Raw genomic sequence first — 27,546 nt, forward strand, 5'->3', positions numbered from 1 at the left:
AGGAAACAGCCTTATGAAGCCCCCTGCTCCACACGCTGCAGGACCGTTTAGGGTATTTTTCAATACACTGCTCATGTGAATGAAGCCCATGTGAGAAATCCCTCTGAAGGTAAATTCTAGGAATCACTGTGCTTCCTCCAAATTCTTGATACGGTTTCTGTTCTCGGAAGGTGGAGAACTTTGTACCGTGATTACTGTGGTTCCCTTCCCACTCTGGCTCACGTTCTGTCTCCTTTCTGTCTCATCTTTGATTCAAGTTTGCAGTTTACTCCTTCCTGATTATTTTTCAAATTGCTATTACTCTATTGCATTTATTTTCTTGTAAGCAAGACCAAATGCTTTGCTGAATAAGATAAACATTTTAAAAAAAATCAAAATGAAAGGCAATCTTGGGTAAATCACTTGACTTTAGCCACAGTTTACTGAGCTGTAAAATGGGAATCCCGGCACCCACCTAGTAAGGATACTGTTAGGATTCAATGAGATCTATGAGAAGTGCAGAGGACAGTGTCTGGCACGTGGCAGCCGTTAATCAGTACTAGTAACTTTCTACTTTAAATCAGGTTGGGATTCTGTAAGAAGGCTCAGTAGTACTCAGTACAGATTAAGGCCCTAAATGACCAGGAATAAATTCTCATACACTCAGATTGTTGACATATTAGAACCCCGAAGTCTACATTCACCTGACAACACTGTTCCTTGTGTGGACTCTTTTAAACATTTATTAAAAAAGCAAAACGTACGTTCATCTCAAATAGAACAGTTAAAAATGGTAAAGCAATACAAACAACTTGTTACCAGCAGCATCCAGTTGTTAGAAGGAAGGTCCTGCCCCGCTCCTCACTCCTGCTTGGGCAAGCTCAGCCTTTTCTGAGCCCGCTGCTACCTACACCGCCCTCCAAAATAGTGCAGGTGAAACCAAAGTTTATAAAATTAACAATTTAAGGTTAAATAAGCTTAAATAAGGGTGTTAAATACAAGACACTTCATCAAAGCTTCTGTACAAAGATAAAACAAATTTGGCATTGTACAAGTGATTCTGCTGGCTCATGGCACACAGGGGAGCTCTCGTAAGTTAAGCAGGTTGACTCTTCTTTTTTTTCAACAGAGCATTAACTATACAAAAGTGAACTAAGAGTTGAAGTAACTACTCAGTGAGCCATTTACAAGGCATATGTATCTTTTCTTTTTTTTTTTTTTTTAATCAGAACACTGTTAATATTCAGGCACCGTTTGCTCCTGCAAATAAATAAGTCTCTAAAGGAACTGCATTTGAACTCGTGTTAGACACATCAGTGCTTTTTCTGTCCCCCTCCCGACACGGCTCTTCCAACTATTTCCCCTGCCTCTTTCTTATTGCTATGATAATGTGGCTGTAGAAATAAAAACTACTGTACATCCAAAAAAATAGAGCACCTTTAACATTAAAGTATATGTCTGATTATTTGTTCTCATGTTTATTTTACAATTCTAAAGCCCAAGCTATGGTCAATCGTTTTAATATCTCTACCAAGTCACCTGATATATAGGACATAAAACCCAACCCTCGTCCCTCAGGAGGGAAGCCCACGCAGAGCTCCGTTTCAGCAGAGCCTTAGAGGGCCACACTGACACCAGAGTTTACATTCATCTCGACACCAGCGTTACATTCATCTTCACGAGCGTTGCTCTCCGCGGTCACACGGCGGCTCCCCGTGCTGCTGGGGGGCATGGTGCTAGACAGAGTGGGCACAGCAAGAACGGCTACGGTGGGCTGGAAGCACAGCGAGAAACCACGTGTTGGCGACTGTGAAGGGACCCCGGGCTTCCCCAGGGCCCCTGGTTGGGCGGCGCTCAGGTTACGGCTTCTTGTCGACGGTGTTGAAGAACCACTCCGTGAACTTGCGCAGCTGGGCCGCGGCCGTCTGCGACTCTTCCTGCAGCCGAAGGTTGTCCTGCCTCAGGTGCTGCACCTCGGCCTGCAGCACGGCCTTGTCCTGCTTCTCCTGGGGGCAGGGGGTGGAAACAGATGGTCACACATCTGCGGGACACGCTCTCTCCTCCCAGCTGCAGTCCGAACGCTTCTACCCTTATTTTATTTTATTTTTTTACTGACTTACTTCTTTCTTTCTTTTTTTTTAAAAAATTAATTAATTTATGGCTGTGTTGGGTCCTCGTTTCTGTGCGAGGGCTTTCTCTAGTTGCGGCAAGCGGGGGCCACTCTTCATCGCGGTGTGCGGGCCTCTCACTGTCGCGGCCTCTCTTGTTGCGGAGCACAGGCTCCAGACGCGCAGGCTCAGTAGTTGTGGCTCACGGGCCTAGTTGCTCCACGGCACGTGGGATCTTCCCGGACCAGGGCTCGAACCCGTGTCCCCTGCATTAGCAGGCAGATTCTCAACCACTGCGCCACCAGGGAAGCCTCTTATTTATTTCTTGAGGGGAGAGGGAATCTGATTGCCTGCTCTGGTTTCTGCCAGAAACAGGGGGGTGGGGACGAGTAACTCAGAATATTCTTTCCTTTCATCCCACTTTGCTCCCAAGCAGGAAGCGAGACAGCTGTTATACGGGAAGGTGATTAACCACAGTCTATATTATCCTCTATCTGAAAAAGGGGGCCTGGGAAAAGGTACAGCCTTGGATAGGAGGGCAGAGCTTCCCGGGTGCACCTCCTTACTGGGCAAGTCGGAATCAGCATACCTGCTGATCCTGGGCTTGTTTATCACGAGCTCATCTTGTCTTAAAGCTTTCCTGGGACAGTGTGTTTCCCTAATGACCTTCAAAGTGTGCCACTGAAAACTATGCACAAATTATCAAGATTTTTCAGGGACTTCCCTGGTGGCGCAGTGACTAAGAATCCGCCTGCCAACGCAGGGGACACGGGTTCGAGCCCTGGTCTGGGAAGATCCCACATGCCGCGGAGTACCTAAGCCCGTGCGCCACAACTACTGAGCCTGCGCTCTAGAGCCCGTGAGCCACAACTACTGAGCCCGTGTGCCACAACTACTGAAGCCCACGTGCCTAGAGCCCACGCTCCACAACGAAGAGTAGCCCCTGCTCTCCGCAACTAGAGAAAGCCCGCGCTCAGCAATGAAGACCCAACACAGCCGAAAATAAATAAACAAATAGTATTAAGAAAAAAAAAGATTCTTCATAAGAATCAGACCTGGAGTTTCCAACAGACAGTAACGGAAAACGTACAACACAAGTTTGAGCTCCCAGACGCTGAAAGGGATGTCTTGCCCCAGAGAGAGAGAGGAGGGCCATTGTCACCGTGGTGGTGGGAGATGACTTGATTGCTAACTCCGCAGATGCACCTGCATCCCAGTGCCCACGGCCGTGCGGGTGAGCTGGGGGCTAAGACTCTTCAGGAGACTGGCCCCCTGGGCATGTCTGGCCCTGCCCTTGAGCTTTGCTCCTATTTCCCGTCCCTTCTCACCTCTCGACCAAAGACACCGGTCCCAAGTGGAGGCTGGTGTTAGAACTCATTGCTGACTCAGCCCACGTCCCTTAGTCACTACAAGAGGTTCAAGCTCCTGGCTGCCCCAGGCCCCAGGGCTCTCCTTCCCAACACGGCTCAGACATCCCCAGGGCCCTGCTGCGGCTCAGCTGCCCACCTCTCCTGACCCCTTGACCCTTTAACCCCACCCATGGAATGTGTCCTCTGTCACCGAAACCTGCTAAACTCTCAAACTCTTCCCTGGATATTCCCTTTATCTTCAGCTATAAGTGAGTCCTGACTCTCTCCTGGGGACGAGGGTTTGTTCTGAAGAGCACAGGGCCTGGAGGCTGCCAGGCCAACACCTCGCCCCGGCTGCCCGGTGCAGGTAACTGCTCTCCCCTAAAATCCCAGCTCCCGGGAGAAGCCTGACATGGGCTGTAAGACCTGCCACCCCTGCTCTTTGCCATGGTCGACTATATCTCCACTCCCTCCCATCATGCAAGATTCTAGAATGTGTTTCACCTTTCTTCTTTCCTCCTCCATCCCTCATGTTTATTGATGATCTTAAGGCGCCGTAGATGTTCCACCTGATTCAGTCTCTTTATGACCTCGAAGACTGCCCTCCTCACCCCCCCCCCCCCCCCGTGGCTATTTCCTGTACCTTGAAGCTATTACTGATAACCGCACATCTTCCTAAATGCTTCAAGCTCCCACTCCCTGACTACCACCCCTTGTCTTTCTAAAATAATTTCTCCAGTATCCATCCCTCCAAAAGTGATCTAATCTACCAATCTTACCTTATTGCCAGCGTCCACTGACACCCCCTGTGATGACATTATTCCTCCTCACCCAGCTGAGACTCTGAGTCACTCAGTTTAATCACATCCTATACACACTGAATGGTCCTCGTCTATCGCTCCTGGTCTTAATTTCTTGTCTAAAATTTAATATTGGTTAAGTCCAACTCTCTAACTTTTCTACGCCTACATCTGGAGACAGGGTGACCAGCTGGCCCAGCTGGTCTGGGACGTTCTTAGTTCCAGCTTTGAAAGTTCTGTGTCCTGGGAAACCCTCCATGCCAGGCAAGCTGGGACAGGTGGTCATCCACACTGGAGGAAAATACCTAACTTATGCTGCAGTCTTACCAAATACATCTGGCCCAACTATCCTCCACTCTACACCTTACCCTCCATCCTTAAATCTCTCACCCTCCTTCCCATCGCTCACTCTCAGCTCTGGAATAAAGAAACCACCAGAGGGGAACTTTGTCAACCTGTCTCTGTTTGGACTACTGCCATACCTTGCTTTGCAGATACCAGTGTTTTACAAATTGAAGGTTTGTGGCCACCCTGCATCGAGCAAGTCCATCGGCGCCGTTTTGCCAATTGCATTTGCTCACTTCATGTTTCTGTGTCACATTTGGTAATTCTCCCAATATCTCAGACTTTTTCATTAGTATTACATTTGTTATGGTGATCTGTGATCTTCAACGTGCTGTAATTGTTTTGGCGCTTTTTAGCATAAAAAGTATTTTTTAATTAAGGTATGTACATTGTTTTTATAGACATAATGTTATTGCACACGTAACAGACTATATAGTATGCCATAAACATAATTTTTATATGCACTGAGAAACCAAAATATTCATGTGATTCAATTTATTGTGATATTCACTTTATTGCAGGGGTCTGGAACCAAACCTGCAATATCTCTGAGGTAGGCCTGCACTCGTGTATGAATGCATGTGTGCACGCATGCACACGGACACACACACACACTCTGCTCTGGTAACTATGTGTGGACGGTCCCTCCTCCCATCCAGGCCAGCTCCCTCCTTGTTAGGCTCAGGACATTATTTCCCTCCCAAGTGGATCATCTCCACCAGCGTTCATGCCAGCTGTCACTTCTCCCGTCTCCCTTCTTCCACCAACAAAACCCTCCCCATGGCCCCTCCCCGCCTCACCATCACCCACCAGCTACAGCACTCCATTCCATTTCCCTGGGTAGCAAAGCGGCTACTGATAGCACGGTGCTAATGATCCAACAAGAGCTCAGCAAATGTCTGTGGAATGAATGACTTCACATCTTTTGAGGACCGAGCTCGCACAGGTTGATGGGTAGAGCAGACGCTGACTCAGTAGGAGGAAGCAGCTTGGGGAGACCAGGCTTCCTGATAGCAACTAACGCTTCTTAGGTCAGCTCATAAATGTTGGTGCAACTGATAACTCACTGAACTGAAAAACGCTAGCCTGCTGCGTTTCTGCCTCATTCTGAAGACTGGACATCCAGGGCTCATCCTCATCCAGTCAGATCTACAGGACCTTGTGTCCCCTACAATGAAATACAGCAGCTGTGGGCAAGAAGATGGAATCAGACCTCAGGAGTCCCCGTTTCCATTTACGGTTGGGTTTTGATTAGGGCAGTTATCTTTCTTGAGTGTCTTTTTTTATATTCCTAATAGTTAAAAAAGGTTGATTGTGTAAGAGAAAGTTCTGAGCATGGGCTTCCAATCGATTGCTTTACCTTCCGAAGGTCGGTCTGCAGCTGCCGAAGAATCAGCTCCAGCTGGTTGACTTTCCCAGTCAGTGTGGATGGAGGCCGCCCTCTAGCAAGGAAGGAAAGACTTAGAAAGACTCAAGTGCGCTGAAGTCAAGACACCGCAGTCAAGAGTTTTCGCTGGTAAAGTGTTCATGTAAAAAATTCTACTGTGTGCTTAGAGCCCAGCAAGGAAATAAATAAGATTATGTCAGATGTCAAAAGTGAACACACTGCTGCTTTGGTGGAAAAATCCCTCCTGGGTGGCTTCTGATTTAAAAGGGGATTCAGAATCTCTACAGGCATACACATTGGTAAGAAGGCAAAAGATAGGTGATCTAAATGCAGTTAGCAGCTGAGGTTAGGTAGACCAGAACGAAGTCTTGAGAACCAAATATAGACTCAATGTCCCCAAATCTGCCTTCCTCTGTTAAGGAAGTATCAAGGGGCTCATCACCAAGATGAACATGCAAGTTGTTGATAACTCGAGTTGACAGACAAGTTGGAATTGGGCGTGGGTGACACTGAAAAAGAACATACACTCCGTGGGCGATGAGCACGCCGAGAACATAGGGACAGAGATGGCTCGCTCTCGGCACACCTCAGTGGGCGCCGTGGGGCTGGGTGGACGACCGGGGTTGGTGGGCGGGAGCGTGCCCTCGGCAGATGGGGGATGGCCAGCGAGGTGTCCCCGTCTGATGCCGCTGCAGTGATCACGCGGCAGATGCTGACCGGGCGTCACACTCTCCCGCCCGGGCCGTGAGCCTCACCACCAAGGGCGCTGACTACACGTCTTGGCAGGACCCTCCCGTGGAGCGCAGCAGTTACGCTGACAAGCTCCATCCACCCCGGCAGCGCAGAAGACGTCTCAGGCCCGCTCGGTCCCTTCTCTGGGTCCTGAAGGACTAGGAGAAGGCAGGTGAAAATGGTTTCCTGGCTGGCCAGGGCTGAGTTGAACCCCTGTTACCCACTGGGGCCTGGGACACGGGAGGGAGGCGGTCCACAGGGGTCACATACCCAGTGGCGTCCATGAAATCTTTGCCGCTGCCAGGATCGACACATAAAGGCAGCTCCTGGGCCCCTTCCAGGTCCTGCTCGGGGTGCATATCTGTCAGGGTACAGAAGGACGCCACTCTCTGGTCTGGGGATGGGAGACACACACAGAAAGAAGCATTAGTAATAGCCGCAAGGCACCATTTCTTCGTGGAAATGAATAGTTGCTAAATAAAATCTTCCCCTCCCCCCAGTCAGTTACTGCCCTGTTTTAGACAAAACAAAAAAGAACAAAGTCAGGCAAGCTGCTGACAGTCAGAAAGCATTCAGACTGGCCGTCCTTCTGGGGTGCATGGCACACTCTTATCACAGCCGTGGGAACAAGGAGCAGACACTGGATTTGCTAGAGCCAATCTTTCTTCTGTCCACATCCCAAGAAATGCCAGAGCTGCTGGCTGGGCGTGAAAGAACGGCGTTGGGGGATGACATGACTGATTCACAGAGCCAAGGAGAGGGACCTCTCCTCAAGCTATCCCAGAACCCGGAGAGCATCCCTGAGACACAATGGCCCAGACACGTCACCCTGTGTGTCCCCAACCCCCTCCGTGCTTCCATAACCATGCAGACGTGCAGACAATGAAACAGAAAGAAAAGGTTACGGAGGATGGAGACCCCAGGAACAGCCCCAGACAATCACCTAGATAGGACGTGTGGTGACAGAGTAGCCCAAGTTCTTCATCTGAGTCAAGACCTGAAATAAGATTTAGAATTTTCTTTTGAACAGTGATATCTCTCCTCACTTGAGAGCCTCTGGGGGCCCACATCAGGCTCAGGTGATGAAGTCCTATGAAATACAGCTGTGTGTGTGTGTGTGTGTGTGTGTGTGTGTGTGTGTGTGTGAGAGGGGCACGTGTGTACACGTGTGCCAGTGTGCACATCTGCATGTGTGTAAGTGTGTGTACATGTCTGCCTGTGTGCATGTGTTGTACTAAGCCAGGAACTGCCCCGAGAGACAGTATTATGCATCGCCAAAGAGTGTGGAGAGATTGTACGTTTCACGCGTCATGGTCCCGGCCGGAAGCACGGCTGTCGTGACACAACAATGGTAAGTGGCATGCCACACACGTGCCAATCCAGCTGCAGGAAGGCGTGACCATTTTGGGTTTGCTTAAATGACCAGCTCCCTGAAGGTAAAGATAGCGGTGGTGAGAGAGATTAGCTACATCTTCTCACTAAAACCCTTAGAGGAAGATCTGTAGTGTTTACAGCAGTGAGAGTGATGGTCAGCACGACGACCCCTCCTTAGCACGGGGCCGTTTCTGTTCCTGGCACCAGTGACTTCACATCCAGTGTCTCAAGAGCTAGGCAGGAAAGGCAATGTGATATTCTTCGGAACGGGAACCAGACCGGCCCAGCTCTGGGCGCTGAACTCTGACACAAGAACGCTGGCCCAGAAATGCTGAATGGCAGGCAGAGAAATCCTGCTTTCAAGCAAAAGGTACAGGGGAGAAGCAGGGACACATCTAATCATCCACCCCCCCCCCCCCCCGCCCCCTGGCACCCGAGCGCATCCACACTTGGGATTCACACGAGGGATACGGCAGGTGCGTTAGCGCTGCAGCGGCTTTTTCACGTGATGTGATTAACGGCTGCGAAATCGCACTGGGGTCCGTGTCAGGGGTGCTCTGTTCTTAATTTATCCCCCTCTGTCTCCCGCTGGCTGCTGGCCGCCTCTCCTAATGAAGGTACCTGCTCGCCTGGATTCTGGAGAGCCACGCACATCCCGTTAATCAGCGAGGATGGCGGAGGGGCCGGGGGCCCTGGAAGGAACTGGGCCTCAGCGCTGGGGGCACCCAGAGTCCGGGCCCTCCCAGAGCTGCGCTGAGTACCCCGCCTGATCGATCGTACAGCAGGTTCCCCAGACATGTGTCCCTGTCCTCCGTCGTGACACCTCAACACCCGTGACAGGTACGCAGGTGTCCTCAACCGACATGCCTGTAAAGCTTTAAGGGGCCCTTCTCCACGCTTCGCATCTTCTACAGGATGAGAGACCTTCTGTAACTATACATTCCTGAGAGACAACCAAGCTCCCAACTTGGTACAGGCTAGTAGGGGTTTTGCATCTGATGAAATAATTTGTAATTTAATTAAGATGAACAGCATAACTTGGGCACTGCCTACGTTTACACCTGATGGGACGTGACCAGCAGAGGTGGGCAGGAAGGATGGGACACACAGGCCGGGGGTGAGTGGCCCTGGGGAGGGGTAGAGGGTCTGGTCTACCGGAGTGTCCAAGATAACCCTCTGTTCTGTGATGGCCCCAAAACAGGGAATGCTTCCCAGTTAAAAAAAAATCAACAGCAGAGGCATTTTTTATTCCACAGTGAATTTAACTATGGACCAAAAGGAGTGAAAGAAAAGAAAGAACTTATTCTTCTCACTTTTTAAAAGGGTCTCATTGACTCATCCACATTTTATGCAACCCAGTAATAATTTGGTTAGTTTGTATCTTTCTTAATATACTTGGTTCTGATGGTCAAGTCTAAATATCTCAATGAAAACGTCTTAGCTTGCTTCATCTATTTTTACCTTAATTGATAAGGTACCCACATATTTGAAGAAACAGAACTTGCTACTGGCAGCCATTCAAACATTCCTTGGGGAGAAACAAGGTCCTACCGGTCAGGAGGCAAGAAGCCAGAAATAGTTCTGCCAACGATGTAATTTCACAAAGAGGATTTCACTTTGAATCTGAAAAGCTTGGGAGGCTGAAATGCAACCAGAATGCTACTTGATTAAGTACAGACACTAAACTCCTTTGTAAAATAGCTAATCTTAGTGACAGTTTCCAGTGGGAGCTTTATTCCTCCACAGCTTATTTCTGTAGTGATAAATATTCAGTAACCAAGTAATTACTGACATTGAACCAAAAGGCACAGACAAAACTGTAAGAAAAGGGAGGCTCGGAGTATGAACTTCATGTAAATGGTGAGCGCAGCAAAGACCCAATCACCCACACTCTACGTGTTGTTCGGTTTTTTCCTTTCTGTTTTTTTCCTGTGCAAGCAAATCTGGCTAAGAGGGGACATGAGGGCATGGCTTACACAGGAAACAATCCTCCCCTTGAAATAATCTTCCAAAAAACCTGATTTCAATGTCAGTTTCTTTTTTAAAATTTATTTTATTGAGTAGTATAGTTGATTTACAATGTTGTGTACCAAAGTGATTCAGTTATATATATATATATCCTTTTCCACTATGGTTGATTACAGGATGTTGAATATAGTTCCCTGTGCTACACAGCACGACCTTGTTGTTTATTGTCAGTTTCTTATTTTAGTGCATTTAGCACTAAACAAGAGGATGAACAGTCAGCAGACTATTTCATATCATTCTAGAGCTGACATGGCACAACAGTTGCCTGCAAATAATCCCTTTGACCCCAGGCAAGCTGCGTGGAGCCCCTGTCAGAGATCTGTAAGTCCCGGCCTGAATCGGGAGGGACGGGTGCTCTGATCAACTAGCCATGTCTGCCGAGGGTGTAGAATGGGAGAACGTATGCCAGATGTATGCCATACAGGACACGCAGGTGTGAGGCTAAATTAAACTACACCCATTTCCACAAATGAGGCTGTTCTAATATGTCTTTGCTACAACTACAAATTACAGAAAAGCTGGGGCTCTCTAGCTACAGGTAGAAAATCACAGGTTCTGTTTCTGACAGCTGTGCTTATCAAATTGTAGCTTATTTAACTGACCGCCAGGAAAAAAACATTTTTAAACATAAAATACCTTGGTTTAGCCTTTTGCAGCCTACTGATGAACGTCGCAAGGTAATGGTCTAGAATCTGAGTAATGAACAAAGAAAAGCTCTGGATTTATTCTTTTAAGATACAACTATTGTTGTTTGGTCCGAAACAATTTTCTTACTTTTGAGAGAATTTAAGTCAATTTACTATAGTAAATTAACTGTGCATTTTTTTCGTCTAAAATGTCATTTTTCTTTTCTTTTCTGTTTTTTTAAACCTTAGGAGTCTTACCGTGTGTCCCGTTTTGTTTATGCTTATATCCACGCAGCGATTAAATAACAGTAACTTTAACAAACTTCATCAAACTTAAGCTGAAGCTTCAGAACCGAAAAAGTTCTCATCATAAACGTGTATGCTTACTGCGCTCTGTTTAAGAAACCAAGGGCATAGGAAACGTAATAAAAGTGTAGACTTCCATTTTTTCAGAAAATACACTTATGTGGACTTTCATTCCCATGGCGGTGCCTGACAAATGAGTTAATTCTGCACGTGTCACGAGCACACACATCCACTTGCAACAGTTAAGACCAGCGGGAAAGAGCTGAAATCCCGAGGGGAGGAAAGGCCTGTGGGGACGCGTGCGGGACACTGACACGCAGGGAGTCTCCAATCACCAGTTTATAATGTTGCCTTTGACACCTGTTTCCACTTAAGACAACATCATCCACTCAACAAATGCAGAGAACACACCGACTGGCAACCTCTGGTATTTTGATAAGAGAACTACTTCAAATCCTAGAACTTTTAAAGAGACTCCACTTCCCCTCCCCGGCTTCACTGTCCGACCCACAGCCAGCTTTGCTAGTTGGGTTTGTTCACTTGACCATATTGGGGGGATGGGACCTCTCTGTGTTATTCGGTCCCTCTATACTTCACATTATTTTATGTCATAAGGGAAGTGACAAATGATGGTCTCAGTGCATAACATTGACGACAGGTGTTGTGTAGGAGTTCTGATGGGCCGAGGGTCACATCTCACCCTTCCCCCCTAAACGTAACAACTGCCCACGTGACAACAAGCCAGAACTGGGACTCCACCAGTTTTCAAACCTGTCACAGGAGAGGGGAGTGAGGGGCGTGGACTGTCGTGATAAACACACTTGGCACTTGCCTCACCTTCTCTCTCCCAAGCTTATGAAGGAGTTCTCAATTTTTAGACACTGGTTTTTGGAGTAGAGTTCCATTACCTATCTATTCGCTTATTAATTAATTTTTAACAATGCTGCATAGCATTTCTCTGCCGGAAGCTTTTCTATTCTTTCAAATCATTGCCAGTAAGCAAATTCTCAGGAATGAGATTTCTGGTCAAAGGGTGGGTACATTTTCTGGCTCTAGTTATGTACTGTCATATTGCTTGAACACAAAGATGGATCACTGTATAATCTTTATAATGATACCAGCTGTGAGCATTCTTCATAGCTTTCCAGAGCTGCTGCATCATTTTTCATACTCAAAAGGTGCGAGCTGGTACCTCATTACTGTTTACATTTACATGTGTGGTTGAACACTTTTCAAGTCCTCATCTATTGTGTGATCCTTCTTTTGGACTGTGCGACACATGACTTGACCGTTTGTTTATCAAGCATTTGGCATTTTTGGGGGGTCATGTTCCTTCATTCACTGGAGATACCCTGGTTTTATCCATCACATTTATTACAAATCTTTCCCATGTTCCCCTGCTTCCCCTTTTATTTTAATGTTCTCATCCAGGTTCATAAAAGATCTAAATATTTAAATACTTTTATCTGGTCATATGACATTTTTGTATGTTCTCTCATTACTCCATAATTATGGCACTGGCATGCTTCCAAAACATTAATCTTTCTGTCTTTACTTTTTCTAGAATTGACTTTTCTAATTCCTAAATCCAAATGGAGTACATAAATTCCACTCCCATTTAACTCTTAAATATACACAGATTTCAGCCTAGGCTCTTTTTTTTCCTTCAAAAGGACTCATTTCTATCTTTTGAATTGTTATTATGCTGCTTTATTGCTATTGATTTATAATAAACTTTTATGCTGACCATTGTTCATCTGTTTTCCAAATGGATGCAAATATCCTTTAGATATTTGAACTGAAATGGTACGAAGACTGTGAATTAACTCAGGAAGGGCTCTCCTTTTTCCCATGTGCTTTCTATCCATTCCTATCCTTTCATATATTACGACTTTTCAGGTATCAAAGTGTCCAGTGCTTTTCTCTCGTTATAATTCTAATGATGGCTAACTCCCAAGGAATTTATAATTTGATCTTGCTGATGTACCTAAGGTGTCCTTTATGACTGCTAGGTGGAAGGCTGCCTGCAAAGATGGCTGTGGGCACATGCCACCCCTCGTACCAGAAGGAAGAGCCTACTTCCATCCTGGGATTTGGGCTGGCCTTGGGACTTTCTCTGCCCAATAGAACGTGGTGGATATAATGTTCTGGGTCTTGAAATGCCATGTATCTTCTGCTTATGGTCTCCTGATTCCTTAAGCCACATGTGAAGAAGTATAATTACCCGCTGGAGACAAGGGTCCAGCTAGACCCCAGCTGTTCCAGGTACAGACACATGAGTGGAGTCACCTTAAGGCTCCAGACCCAGTTGAGCTCCAGCTGAATATAGCCATATGTGTGACCTCAGCTGAAACCATAGGAAGCAGAGGAATCACTCAGCTGAGCCTAGCCAACCCATGGAATCATCAGACATAACAAACCATAGCTGTCTTCAGCCATAAATTTTGGGGTGGTTTGTTATACAGAAATAGGTAACTGAAAAAATTAACAATGCTTTGAAATGAGGCTTATAAAAATATGAAATATATTTTAAAATATCTTACCTACTCTTATAATCTCTAATAATTTCTTTTTGATTTTTAAAATATTTCCTAGATATAGAATCATATCTATAAATATTTCTTTACTTCCAAAACTTATTCGCTTTTTCTTTTCATTGCTTGTTTAAATGTCAAGGATTCCAATACAAAATCAGAGGACACGGTCTCAAAGGATACCCTTGTTTAGTTTCTGTACTTAAGGGATCTACTTAAAACATTAAAAACCTTTTTTTCCATTAAGTATTAAGTAACTATTTGGTATAGTATTATGTAACTATACTCAATATCTTGTAATAATCTATAAGGGAAAGGAATCTGAAAAAGAATCTATCTATCTATCTCTATATACATGTAACTGAATCACTTTGCTGTATACCTAAAACTAACACAACATTGTAAGTCAACTATCAATTATACTTCAATTTAAAAAAAAGTATTATGCAACTATTTGGAATAAAGTAGATATTCTTTGTTAGGCTTTGAAGGTATCTCTCAAATCTTAATTTTTATTAGAAATAGGTCCTAATTCTATTATATATATACCCTTTCAGGGAAATCGATATGACAACTTTTAATGACTTCATCTACTATAACTTATTCTAATTAAGTGATATCACTTATATGTGGTATCTCAATCAAATAGGCAGACACATTCCATTTTTTTAAAGCCTGTTTTCAAATGTGCTAACTACTCATGTCAAAGTATGGGCACAGCCTTCTTCCAGAGGGGCCTGAGCTCAGTAAGGCATCTTGAACTGCCTTTATTAGTTTGTAATGATTTAACAGGCACATGGGGATTTTCTGGACTATCTTTTCTTCATGATGTTGAGTCTAGCTCAGAAATGGCTTTGAGAATTGGTACAAAAAGATCATGTCACAGGCAGAGCAACTGGGTCATCTAGGTGAAGGCCTTTCTCTTTAAAGTGCTAAGGGGATGCCTATTTTCATAGCAGCACTATTCACAAGAGCCAAGATGGAAGCAACCTAAATGTCCACCGACAGAGGAATGGATAAAGAAGATGTGGTACATATATACAATGGAATATTACTCAGCCATCAAAAAGAATGAAATAATGCCATTTGCAGCAACATGGATGCAACTAGAGATTATCATACTCAGCGGAGTAAGTCAGACAGAGAAGGACAAATAGTGTATGATATCACTTATATGTTGAAATCTAAAATAGGACACAAATGAACATATCTATGGAACAGAAACAGACAGAGAGAACGGACTTGTGGTTGCCAAGGGGGAGGGGGATGGAGGAGGGATGGACAGGGAGTTTGGGGTTAGCAGATGCAAACGATTATATATAGAATGGATAAACGACAAGGTCCTAATGTACAGCACAGAGAACTATATTCAATATTCTGTGATAAACCATAATGGAGACGAATATGAAAAAACATGTGTACATATGTATAAGTGAATCACTTTGCTGTACAGTAGAAATTAACACAACATTCTAAATCAACTATACTTCAATAAAATAAATTTTTTAAAAAAGTGCTAAGGGGATGGATCACGCCTGGTCACCACCGTACCAACTTGCGTCACAGCGGAGCTGACACCGATAGAAAAGAATCTGATTAGCCAAAGGTCTGGAGTTGCAAATTCTTGAACTTTCCTGCGCTGACTAATGTCTCAAGGTGGCATGCTACCCTACGGAGTAGCACTGAAAACAACTGAAATTTTTAAACACGACCTCAACTCTTTCCATATTTTCTATAAAATGTTGATTGGAAAGTTCAGACAGGTCAGGTAACCAAAGTCCTCTCCCCCTGCAAATAGAATCCCACATTCTTTCGGTTGAACTTAGGTACCCCTGCCCCTGAGGCACTGGCTAGCTGGGATGTCTGTGCTTTTTCCTCCTTTGTCTGACGATGCCAACTCCCAGCTAGCCTCTAGCCTCTGACTCCAGCTCAGGAATACCCTGAAGAACGAAACTGCAGAACTGGAGGGTAGGGCTGGGAGAAGCCTTCCAGGTTCTCTGGAAAGGTCTTCATTTCATAGACAAGCAGGCTGAAGCCCAACACAAGCATGTACCTTAGAGGACCGGTGTGCAACATTCAGTGTCGGCACAAGGCGTGTAGCTAAGTGACTTGTCCAAAGGCCAGCAGCCCAGCCGTAGGGCTGCGACCACAACCGCAGCCCCCCTGGATGGACAATTCAGTCACTGCTGTCTGCACCATTTTGCCTTCTCACCCTCCCACCTGCAGCCCAGCTCCCTGAAAAAATCCACTTCATAGCAGCGATTTTATTCGCAAGGGGTGGAAGGAAGGGAGCCAAGCAAAGACACAAATGAGGGTGGAGACAAAGTGATATGTGTTGTTTTAAATCAGAAAAATGAACACAAAATGCAGAAGGACCTCAGAGGTTAAAAATTATGCTGTGGGCTGAGACAGCTCAAGGGTGCACAGGGCCCTGTGCATTTTGGACCTACTGGCTCCTTTGTACGAGCTCTCCTCATTTGGTTATCTTGCTCTGCGCTTGATCAATAAAGATAAGATAAACTGGAGAAGCAGGCTTCCCTTGAGAAACTCATCATCTAATAGGAAGAGACAGAGATGTGAATAATGCAGAATTCAGTGTGGTAAGCACTACGCTAATATTTATGCAGTGGGGGAACAGAGAAGACAGAATAGAAGTTCTTACACTCTCCTCGGGCAGTTAAGACCACAGTGTGCACGGAACAGGCCAGAGAAAATGCTGCTCTCTCTTGCCTGGGCTGCTCTGGACAGAGGTGAGACTGTGCTCGCGCCCTCTGGGGCTCGGTCACGTCGGGCCAGTGTTCGGAGGGCTGTTACAATGCACTCTACCCATCTTCTGGTTGAGAGAGATGAAGGCTGCATTACCAAGCAGACGGGGGCATTCTCAAGTTTTTGCTGTAAAGCAGCAAACCCAGAACAGTTGTACTCTGTCTAATAAGGGAGCAGGAACAGCCTATGCCTTTTGCAGGAGTTTCTTCCCAACAGTTTCCCTGTCACCTGCAACTACCAGAGCTAAACGTCCCTGTACTGAATTAACGCGTCCCTGAATTAGCTTGAGAGTAGCTTTCGACTCACCCCTCCCCCAGACTCCCCCCCCAAATGGTGCTTAGGACCAGAGGCACTGATCCCAACCGATGAGAGAAACTGCCTAGCAGGGCAGCTTGTTAGAGAGGCGGTCAGGGCAGCTGAACTCCACACTCTGCAGCAGCCTTACTGCAAAGTGCACCTGCCCCTCCTGGGAAAGGAATCTGAATCCCTTTCCTGAAGCCTGCACATCACAGGTGACGGGAACTGAGGACCAGAGCGGGTGAGTCAAAGGAGAGGGAGAGAAAAGGGCCACTCAGGTGGCCATGGCCATCCCTGGGGGGCGGCAGTGAAGACGCAGACACACAGGGGCGTCTCAGACAGGTCACCCAGGTGCAGAGGCTGTGGTCATGGAGAGAATGTAGCAGCAAATGGCAGAAAGTCTGAATCCGGGTCGCCGGGGTCCCTGGACCCACGCGTAAGGTCCAGAGGGTGCCTGGGAGGCAAGCATCTCCCTTGTCCGTGGCCCCCTTTACCTGCAGGCTGGAGAAAAGGTGCAGCTTCCCCTCCTAAATTCACAGAAACATTCTCCAGAGATGGTGGAGGGCAGTGTGACAGCCAGAGGGCCCCAGAGATCAGCCAGCCCAGCACCATCCTGACCACATGGTTAGAGGAGAAAGCCGGGGCCCGTGCAGGGTGACCCGCTGTGTCAAGGAGGCCACACCAGAGTCTGCAGGGACCCCAAGCCACCAGACGCCCAGGCCTGTGCTTGTCCGGGCGGCTTGGACCTCTGAAGGGCCTTCTCCTCCCGTCTCACCTCATCACGCTGGGAGGAAAGAGAGAGTCTGTGTCCTAGATCCCCACCTCTACATTCCAGGTAAGAAAACACAGGTGTCAGAGGACAAGTGACGCCCGCCAGGTCACAGCTGGCGCCTGACCTGGAAGCAGGTTTGGGGCCCTTTGCCCAGGGCTATTTCCCTGCGTGCCTGGGTCTCCCTAAGGAAAGGCCCACGGTCTCAGCCCAAGCCATCCCCTGGTTTTCCTCTTGGAAGATGCTCAGAGCATCCAGACATTAACCCGGACATCCCTGCGTCGCTGCCCCGGCCCCAGAGGCTGCGAGTCTTTACCTTCAAATGCCCGGGCAGCATCCACGAGGTGGGACCAATCTAACCCCGTGGCCGTGTCCGGGAGGGGCATCAGGCCGGGATCTGCGCACTTGGACTTATCTGACAAGGACCCGTCGGAGAACCAGAACTCATCTAGACAGAAACAAAACCAGAGTGTCAGTCAGATCACAGCACGGGTACCGGCCGGGCCCTCGGAGGGGCCCAGGGGGCTTTTTGTGAAAGATCTCCTGTCCCAGGAAAGAAAGAGACATCCCACCGCAGTCACCCAAGAGACACAGCACTCGAGAGGAGGGGCTTTGTGAAAGAGCCGCGACCTCCAGGCTCACTGAGAGGTCGCCAGCAGGCAGGGGCCGGGTGCAAGATCAGAACTGAGCCTTCACGTGAATCAGAAAAGCAGAGGTGAGCTTCTCCCGGGTGGGCTTCTCCCGAGGACACCACCCCAGTCTGACCACCCTCAGGATCACTTCCTGTTTCCCTTGGGGTGACTTCCCCCTATGGGAAGAGTGTTGAAGCCTCTACTGTAAAAACGGTTCGGTGCAATCTCTTTTGTACATTTCGCTATGTACAAAAATGGTGGTTGGATTACTCTTTTGACTTAATGAGGCAGCTTGATCGCTGGCTAAACCAAAACCCTCTCCCTAACCGGCACTGAATGTTTGCTAGTCTCCCTTTCTCTGTGCAAACGGACCTTTTACATTTCTTCTTTAAATTCTCATCACGGGACTTGAAGCGTTTACGTCACTAGCCATACTGGTTGTTAGGAACTCATTACGCATCTGCGGACAAATTTCCCAAAGGCTGGACCTTCTCTAAGGTGCCTCTCCTGGACCTGCCCAGAATGTGGTACGCAGCTGCTCGCGGACACATCTGACTAATTAGACCAATCAAAATAATGACCACCTGGCCGTCTGAGCCCGCAATTAAGGAAGGGACATAATTAACCAAGTGCACCTGTAATTTTAGCGCCCACATCCCTTGGGGAAACTGTGAAATGCTCGCACCTGGACCAGGACAGAGGGTGCCTGCGATCTGTCCTTGAAGGACCCTAATGCTCCGTTTCCCAGCACCTTCCACATGCAGCTCTTAGCCTACCTCTAACAGCTGCAGCTAACGATGAAGCCACTCTGTTTTTAACGTTAACCCACTTAAATGTGGAACCATCGCCCCTCCATCTTGAAGGGAAACCAGTAACGGGTAATTTATCAACACCGTTCCCGCCACCCTCCCTCTCCACGTGCTCCAGCATGTTCTATGTGTGAGGTTCTTTGTCCTTGTCTGCTTCTCTCCTGACGGACCCCTCTGGACCCAGGGAGGCACCGAAGGGCAGAGGCTGGGCTGACCCCGCCCAGGTCCCGTCTTCACTCAGAATTTAAGGTTCAACATCCCCCCCCGAGAGAGAAAGGTCAGGAAGCCCAGGGACCCTCAATCACTTCCCCTGTCTCTCAAACACATCAGCTGCTTTGCTTAAAGCAGGTTTTCTGCACCAAGTGAAAAGAAATTATTTGACTAGGGGGGAACTACTTTTGCCACTGATTTCCCTGCGGCTGAGTTGGTCGGGAATAGGGGTGTGTGTGTCGCAGCTCTGGGAAGGGTGCCCAGGGCCGGCTGGAAGCCGGTGTGCATGGGGCACGCCCCTCACCCCCTGCCTCTCCTTCCCTCACTGGAGAGGAAAACGTCAGGGAGTGAAAAATTATTCAGCTGAATGAACATTTTTACCGAAAGTATAGTCTCTTGGTCATGTATTGCTAAGAAATGTCAACCTGAGGATTTTCTTTGCCTTTATAGAGAAATAATCCTTCACCTGAGCTTCTGGCATCGTAGAGCCTAAAATCAAACCCGGTACACATTCTGTGCGCTGTCTGCTTTCTCCCCAGCGCCAGCAGACAACGCCCTGACTGGCTCTAACAGGAGTCAAGGCAGACAGCAAAATAATAGAGGGCAAGAGGGGAAGAGGCAGCGAGAGAGGGGGGCTGGGCTACAGTCCCTTGTCCCCTCTTCCCGTCCCTCCTGCGTTCGTAAGCTCAAAGAGCATCTTCCCCAAACGCCCAACGGGGGACTGACAAAGGAGCCCTGACCATCCTGGGTTAAAAGATCGGAGCTCTCACTCTGTGTGGCACCAGTCTGAAGTTTGGTGGCTGGGAAGCTCCTGCCCAGAGTGAGTGTGTGTGGGGTGAGTGGGCCTAGCGACCCCCAGAGCAGGGGGTTGTCAGAACCAGAGGCAAACCCAGGGCATCCTTGTAACCTCCTCCAACTTCTATGGAGAACCAGGAAGCAAAAGGAGGGATACTTCTTCTTTACTGTAAACAGTCCCTCCTCTCCCCCAGTTGTCAATGGGACTTTCGTGTTTATTTGACACTACGGAACTGGCAAAGATGCTTTAGTAAATTGGAGAAGATTCCCTCCCTCAAGAGTTTATTTGGAGTGCTATCCACTCACCCGTCTATGGTGTGTTTGTTAAATGCCTACTGTATGCCTAAAGATGGGGCGGAGCAGTGGGTAAGACAGACAAGGCCCACCCTCTCACAGAGCTTACACGACAAGTGACACGGAGAGAGGGCAGAAACAAATGAACAAGATCATCCAAGCAGTGGCATGCTGGAGGGAGGCCTGTCCGAAGAGGCGACAGTCACCAAGACACAGCCCAGCAGCAGCTGCCTGGGGAAAAGCAGTTCCGGTAGCAGAGCTCCGAGAAAGCACGGACTGAAGTCCAAATGCATTGTCGTTCAGTAAGCAGGACAATACCAGTGTCAAGGAGTGTCACCTTAAATGAAGTAGGAGCCGCCCAAGTTCCTCTCTGTATTCTTTTTTCTTTTTTTTTGGGGGGGGGGGCCGTGCTACGCAGCTTGCGGGATCTTAGCTCCCTGACCAGGGATGGAACCTGGGCCCTCGGCAGTGAGAGAGCTCAGAGTCCTAACCACTAGACCATCAGGGAATTCCCCTAAGTTCCTCTCTGAATTATCAAAATGAAAAGCACCGTACACACTGCTATATTTAAAATAAATAATCAACAAGGACCTACTGTAAAAAAATAAAATAAAATTTTTTTTTTAAAAAAAGCACCTAAAATTTTTGCAATGCTTGGAAAATCATATAATCGGAAAAAAAGTAGCTTTCTTCTTTTTTTTTTGGTCCAAGACTCCGGCAAAAATTCTTTATAATACTTATAACTGACATTAGGTATCACCCAGGTGACGTTTACTCTGCACCTGCTGTACTCTGGGTCCCACCAGGTACTGTATCAGTACCTAGGGATGGGGTAACCCTAAGGCGCAGGTTCTGTCCTTGAGGAGCCCACAGGAGCATGGTGCTGCTCTGGGGTCTGGGAAAGTGCGTACAGGCGCCAGCCCCTGCGCTTGGTGTGACTGCAGCAGCTGTAACTGGCTTGTCTCCTGAGCTTTCCGGATGGGGAAGAAAAGGCGCGACTTAGGTACCAAAGCCTGTTATTTCAAGGCCAGTTCTCTCAAGCCCACGCTGCTCCTCTGGCCAATCCAGGAGAGAAAGCGACTCGTGGCTTCTGAAGGGCAGCTGATGTCCAGGCACCGCTGCCGGGGCCTCTGCTCTACTGGCCTGGACATCGACCTTGGGGCTTCCTGTTTGTTTATCCCGACCCTGAAATCGAGGGGACCAGCTTTAGTGAGTCTGACTTTCTTGCTGTTGTTATAAATGCGGAGGGGCCTTCCTGTTAGCATTTCCTGGTGGTCAGATAGCTGCGGTTTCACAATGACCCTCCAGAAACCAGTGGATGTTTATTACAGTGGAGACTGAGAACATTTGAAAAAGAGAGAAAGAAGCGCCACACAGAGTCGGAGAACACTCTTCCTCTGATGGCCACGGATGCTGTCTGCGACGCCAGCGGAAGCAAGGGCAACTCTTCTGCCGGCCACACACCACTAAGTCTGCACCTGGGGTCTGTGGCATCTTGAGTGGGTACTAAATGATAAGGAAAACACTAATTTCTTTTATTTCTGCTAAAACTCGCTTTTAAACTTCAAGGAGCATCCTTTGTGAGGGGCCTAGGTCACAACTATTGGATTTGGGAACATACAGAACCTAACACCCTGTTTGGTTTTTTTTGATTTATTTATTTTATTTTATTATTTATTTTTGGCTGCGTTGGGTCTTCAGTGCTGCACACGGGCTTTCTCTAGTTGCGGCGAGCGGGGGCTACTCTTCATTGCGGTGTGCGGGCTTCTCATTGCGGTGGCTTCTCTTGTTGCAGAGCACGGACTCTAGGCCCGTGGGCTTCTGTAGTTGTGGCATGTGGGCTCAGTAGTTGTGGCTCACGGGCTCTAGAGCTCAGGCTCAGTAGTTGTGGCGCACGGGCTTAGTTGCTCCGCGGCATGTGGGATCTTCCCGGACCAGGACTCGAACCTGTGTCCCCTGCGTTGGCAAGTGGATTCTTAACCACTGTGCCACCAGGGAAGCCCTAATACCCTGTTTTTATTTTTCAAAATTTAAGAACTCTTGTTAGTCTACCCACATAGGAAGATTTCTACCATTCCTTGGAGAGTTTCATAAAACTCCATTTCGCAAAAGACCAGTAATTCTCTTTAAACATGCTCTAAACCTGCCAATGCTTGGGACTGCACTGAACAAAGCCAGGTAACCACATGGTCAAGGAGACAAGGATACTATGAGCGCTTTTCAATATCATTGGTTTTTGGGCCTGTGAACTGTGTGTCAAAATGGCCACTCCCTATTCTTTTTTTCTACCTGGGCCCCAAAAGAAATTTTACTCTGAAATCCACCAATGATGGAAACAAAAGGCCCCAAATGCAATGCAGAAAGATCTCAGAATTTGTTCAATTTTTCCAGCTGGTCATATTTTTATACCTCCAAGTTGAAGACATAATGATACAGCACATTCAGGGATCCCCAAACCGCCCCCAGGAAATATATATGAATCATGACATGAGTCACATCCAAAATGTGCTTGTTAAGTGTCATCTGTCTTCCAAGGTTGGATTAAGATCCTGGTCTCAGGAGAAGAGAGATTCTGAGATGGGCCCAAGTTTGAGACATGGAAAAGCTAAAACTGTCTGAACGAGAAGCCGGTGACTGATAATTACATGGAGAAAAGGTGCGGCGATGAGGTTTCCTGAGGCTCACTGTGAAAAGATGGGCTTGCCAACCCTCCCCCGTGCTGCCCTTGCTCCAAATTAGGAACAAGATCCAAATGAGTCTCTATGAGTGGAAGGTCAGATGCTTCCTGGGAAGCTTTAGGAGAATACGTGTGCCTTCTGCATATTCTTGCTCAACCTCTGCAGCTACTGAAGCATCCAGAGCTACACGCTGTGGCAGAACTAACCTAACTTCCACTGCAAGTCTTCTCGTGAAGCTAAGTCTCTGAGAAGCTAAGAGAAACACCTGGGTGACCCCAAATAGTCCTCATTTCTCGCTCACAGGCATCTGCTGGCCACAAGCTCCCATGTGTCAACTCTCCGGCTTGTTCCAGGGCCAGACTGTTGCAACTACTCTCAGAGCGAGATCTGCTCACAGGGCCTCTGCTGAGTGACCAGAAACCACAGAAAGCAAAAGATGACTGAAATCTGCCTTGAGCAGATACAGGAGTAATAACCACACAGGTGAGTGTGGGCGTCAGGGGTCCCAGGCACAACCAGATCCTTGCAGTTGAACCTCTTGGTGGGCAGGGAGGAGGGAATCAGAAGTGTTTTGGGGGAGACACATTAATTCAAATTACTCCCAGCTCCCTTATTTATATTTTGTCATTTGATCCACCAAACCTAGAGAATTTTTTTTTTTCTGAGTAGGTTGTGAAGTTTAGAAATTGGAGGAGGGCTTCCCTGGTGGTGCAGTGGTTGAGAATCTGCCTGCCAATGCAGGGGACACGGGTTCGTGCCCTGGTCTGGGAAGATCCCACATGCCGCGGAGCAACTGGGCCCGTGAGCCGCAATTACTGAGCCTGCGCGTCTGGAGCCTGTGCTCCGCAACGGGAGGGGCCGCGATAGTGAGAGGCCCGCGCACCGCGATGAAGAGAGGCCCCCGCTCGCCGCAACTACAGAAAGCCCTCGCACAGAAACGAAGACCCAACACAGCCATAAATAAATAAAAATAAATTAAAAAAAAAAAAGAAATTGGAGGAGTCACGTGGTCAAATAAGAAGGTTTCATCTGAGAAGCGCAAACAGCAAGGGCCATTCTTACTGCTTTTCCCAGAGGAAGAGACGATGAAGGCAAGTCAGGCAGTTTTTAACCTGGATAGTGGAGAGTGTACCCTGCCTGTTTCCATTGTACCTTTGAACATACTAAGAAAGGATACAGGGACGTCCCTGGTGGCGCAGTGGTTAAGAATCCGCCTGCCAATGCAGGGGACACGGGTTCGAACCCTGGTCCGGGAAGATCCCACATGCCGCGGAGCAACGAAGCCCGGGCGCCACAACTACTGAGCCTGCGCTCTAGAGCCCGTGAGCCACAACTACTGAGCCCGTGAGCCACAACTACTGAACCCCACATGCCTAGAGCCTGTGCTCCGCAACAAGAGAAGCCACCGCAATGAGAAGCCCGCGCACCGCAACGAAGAGTAGCTCCTGCTCTCTGCAACTAGAGAAAGCCCGCGCGCAGCAACGAAGACCCGACGCAGCCAAAAATAAATAAATAAATAAAAATTTAAAAAAGGATAAATTGGCATACCCAGACAATAAAACAGTAGTCAGCACTAAAAAGAAGTGAGCTATCAAGCCGTGGAGGAAAATTAAATGTATTCCTGGAAAGGCTACACCCTGTATGACTCCAACTATATGACACCTGGAAAGGACAAAACTATGGAGACAGTAAAAAAGAACGATTGATTTACCAGGCGTGAGGGGGAGAGAGGGATGAACAGGTGGAGCACAGAGGCTTTTTAGAGAGATGAAAATACTCTGTAAAATACTACAGTGGTAGATATGTCATCATGCATTTGTCCAAACACATAGACTGTATGACGCCGAGAGTGAACCCCAACGCAAACTATGCACTTTGGGTGATGAAGATGTGTCAGCGTCCTCTAACAAATGTACCCTGTGGTCGGGGGGAGACTGAGCGCCTGTAGGGGCAGCGGGTGTGTACGTGGGAAGTCTGCATGCCTTCCGCTCACTTTTGCTGTGAACCTAAGACTGCTCTAAGTAAATGATGTTTATTAAGAAAAAAAAAAGCAAAGCCAAAAAAAGGATAGAGAGTTTACCCCTAAGCAATGTGGGTGTTAGGGGCGTCGACCTCCCACACAGTGGAAAATCTGCGTGTACTTTACAGTTGGCCCCCGTATCCGAGGTGCCACATCCCCTGATCCAACCAACCGTGGAGCATGCAGTAGTGTGATATTTACATGGAAAAAAAATCTGTGTGTAAGTCGATCTGCACAGTTCAAATCCGTGTTGTTCAAGGGTCAATTGTGTGTCTTCCACATGGAAGCAAGTGAAAGGTAGAATGTAAGAACTACAGTAACATATATACTGTAGATTTCACAATCATACCTCAAGCATTTTTAAGTGGAAGATATGACATCTGCAAGAAAATAAGAGTTTTACTGGTTTTAGGAAAGCTTTAGGAGGCCATTAAAGTTACCTATTTACAAAAAAGGACAAACATTTGGAGAAATATTAGGGTATTAGAATATGTCTGTCTGACCTTCATACCTTTATCAAGAGGGAGTATTTCTCCAATTTAGGCAAATGGACTTTTCATAACAGGCAGGATATTATGTTACTTAAAGAAATAGATTAAGAATTTTATGAGACAAGGTTCATTTCCAATTATGTTAAACATTAGAAAGCTTATTAGAACTTTTATTTCATTTAGCCTGGGACTTATATGTGTATTATGAAGTTCAAATTGGTTCTAAAGATAATGCTTTCTATGATGAAATTTAAAAAAAACCCTGACAATGAATATATTTCTGATTTAATTCTCATTCGTCCTGTACAACAGAAATTAACTATGAAAAAAGGAAATAAAGCTAACTAATGTTAAAAAAAAAATCACCCTTCAACACTGACACGTTAATAGGAAACTAACACTATGTAAAAAGGAAAGATTTTAGGATTTGAAGGAAAATCATCTGGAAATTATCTAGTCAACCTGTGGCCAATAAATTGGAGTGAACTGGACACAGAGAATCTAAGTGATGGGACATGGTACCACGTGGGAAGAGCCAGGGCTGGGACCCAGGTGTCCCGATGCCCACCTGCCACCTTCGCCTTCACCAGATCTGGAAGATCAAGAAGAAACACACAGGAGGCAAGAAAACCAACCTTCCTCCCTGCATACTGCCCACAGGAAAATCTACCACCATGGCACCCTTTTCTCTTTATCAGGTTTAGACACTTTTCTCTTTATGGATGTAATAGCTAAGCTGAGTATAAAGGTCACTATTTTACTTGCTAAGAACGTTTATTATGGGTTTTTCAATTTTCTGAAAAATTGGTAGTAGTGCTCAACTTTTAAAAAATGTCCACTTTGGGGCTTTTATCACTTTTAAAAATCACTGAAAGAGAAAACACACCACCAAATGATATATAGTTTAAAGAATAAACAAGTCCCTCCAACCCCCGTAGGAGACCCACCCCAGAGAGCCCACGAGGTCAGCTCGGGCCACCCCGGGCACTTACTCCGCAGGCTTCCCATGCTGGGCGCCGGCTGGGTCCGGGGTGGCAGGGTGCTGTGGTAGGGCGGGGTGGTGCTGAACAGGATGTCACTGGGCAGGGCCTGGTCAAGGATGGAACTTCGGGAGCTGCCGAAGGAAGAACCCCTCCGGTGGCTGCAAATGCTCTCGTCCGAGAGGGTGCGGTACAGCGAGCGCCGTGGGGACAGGTTCCCATAGAACGAAAACTAGGGGTTGAGACAGGAGGAGGGAAGGGAAAACAGATGTCAGAAAGCTGACAGCGTGAAACTCACCTGACTGACTTAGGCGGGGTCCCGTACCACCGTGGGAGCATCTCTGAGCAGCAGTTGTGCGCAAAGCCTCAGCCTAAGGATGCTACACCAGGCACGCAGGTCACCGAGGCAAACGCACAAGGGCTTCCTGCAGTTATTGGATTTGGCTCTTTTCCTCCTTTGACGTTCTGTGAAATATTACCACGAATTAGACAGGCACAGCTCTATTCTGAAATGTTAAATGGAAGCTCCATAACCCTTTAGCTGTGGCAGCTTCTGGAAATACAGAACGCTGCCATTTCAGGCAACAGTTATTCAAAACCACATCTAGTGCTGGCTTGATTTTAATTGGAAATGACTACGTTTTAATATTAGGTGATTTCTGTACCAATCAACTACATGCGAGGTTCAATCTAATCTAGGTCATAATAATAATATTAATTTTTGAGCACTGCAGCTTTCTAAGCCACACACAGGTTCAAGAAAGACAGTATTGGTCCAGGAAAGTCTTACTGTCTACATACTTCAAAGTTTCACTCACAAAAGTCTATTACAGTTGTTGAGAATTGAGTTAGAGTAATCAATCATAACCAGATTTAAAGAAACCATTAAAATTATCGTGTTAAATCACAGATAGGGTAGGGAAAATTCATACTAAAGAAGCAAGTAGTCAAAAACTCAAGAAAAATTAAATCAAATCTGAATTTCCAACTTCTTCTATATCCTGAACCACATTCCTTTTACATCAATAATAGTAAAAGCCGGAATGTTTGCATCAAGCAAATACAGAAATGGCTATTTACATTTGTGAATGTAGCCAGAAGGCTAAAAGTATTTCTATTGTATGTGTCCCTTTCATTCTGTCAAAGTCTGTCCAGCTGATGAATGGGAACCAGCGTGTGTGTGAACTGCAAAGTTAAGTTTACACTATGAAAAGAAGGCGATTTGTCTTAGAAGAAA

At 47.0% G+C, this 27,546-nt stretch overlaps 1 protein-coding gene across 4 annotated transcripts in view; it reads right to left on the reverse strand.

Moving 5' to 3' along the window:
• Positions 1–703: 703 nt before the first annotated feature.
• The window catches only part of SIPA1L2 (signal induced proliferation associated 1 like 2), a 217,210-nt gene continuing 190,367 nt past the window's right edge, over positions 704–27,546 (reverse strand). For 3 of the 4 annotated variants that reach the window (XM_059900959.1, XM_059900960.1, XM_059900961.1), the window contains 6 exons: positions 26,322–26,541; positions 17,717–17,848; positions 7,644–7,697; positions 6,971–7,094; positions 5,942–6,023; positions 704–1,985 (listed from right to left, as the gene is read on the reverse strand). In XM_059900959.1, coding sequence (XP_059756942.1) covers positions 1,839–1,985; positions 5,942–6,023; positions 6,971–7,094; positions 7,644–7,697; positions 17,717–17,848; positions 26,322–26,541 — 759 coding nt within the window. In that variant the 3' untranslated portion in view covers positions 704–1,838. The remainder of the gene's footprint in view (positions 1,986–5,941; positions 6,024–6,970; positions 7,095–7,643; positions 7,698–17,716; positions 17,849–26,321; positions 26,542–27,546) is intronic. The other variant, XM_059900962.1, reaches the window with a different exon arrangement.

This window comes from Balaenoptera ricei, chromosome 16 (assembly GCF_028023285.1).
Source record: "Balaenoptera ricei isolate mBalRic1 chromosome 16, mBalRic1.hap2, whole genome shotgun sequence".
NCBI lineage: Eukaryota > Metazoa > Chordata > Mammalia > Artiodactyla > Balaenopteridae > Balaenoptera > Balaenoptera ricei.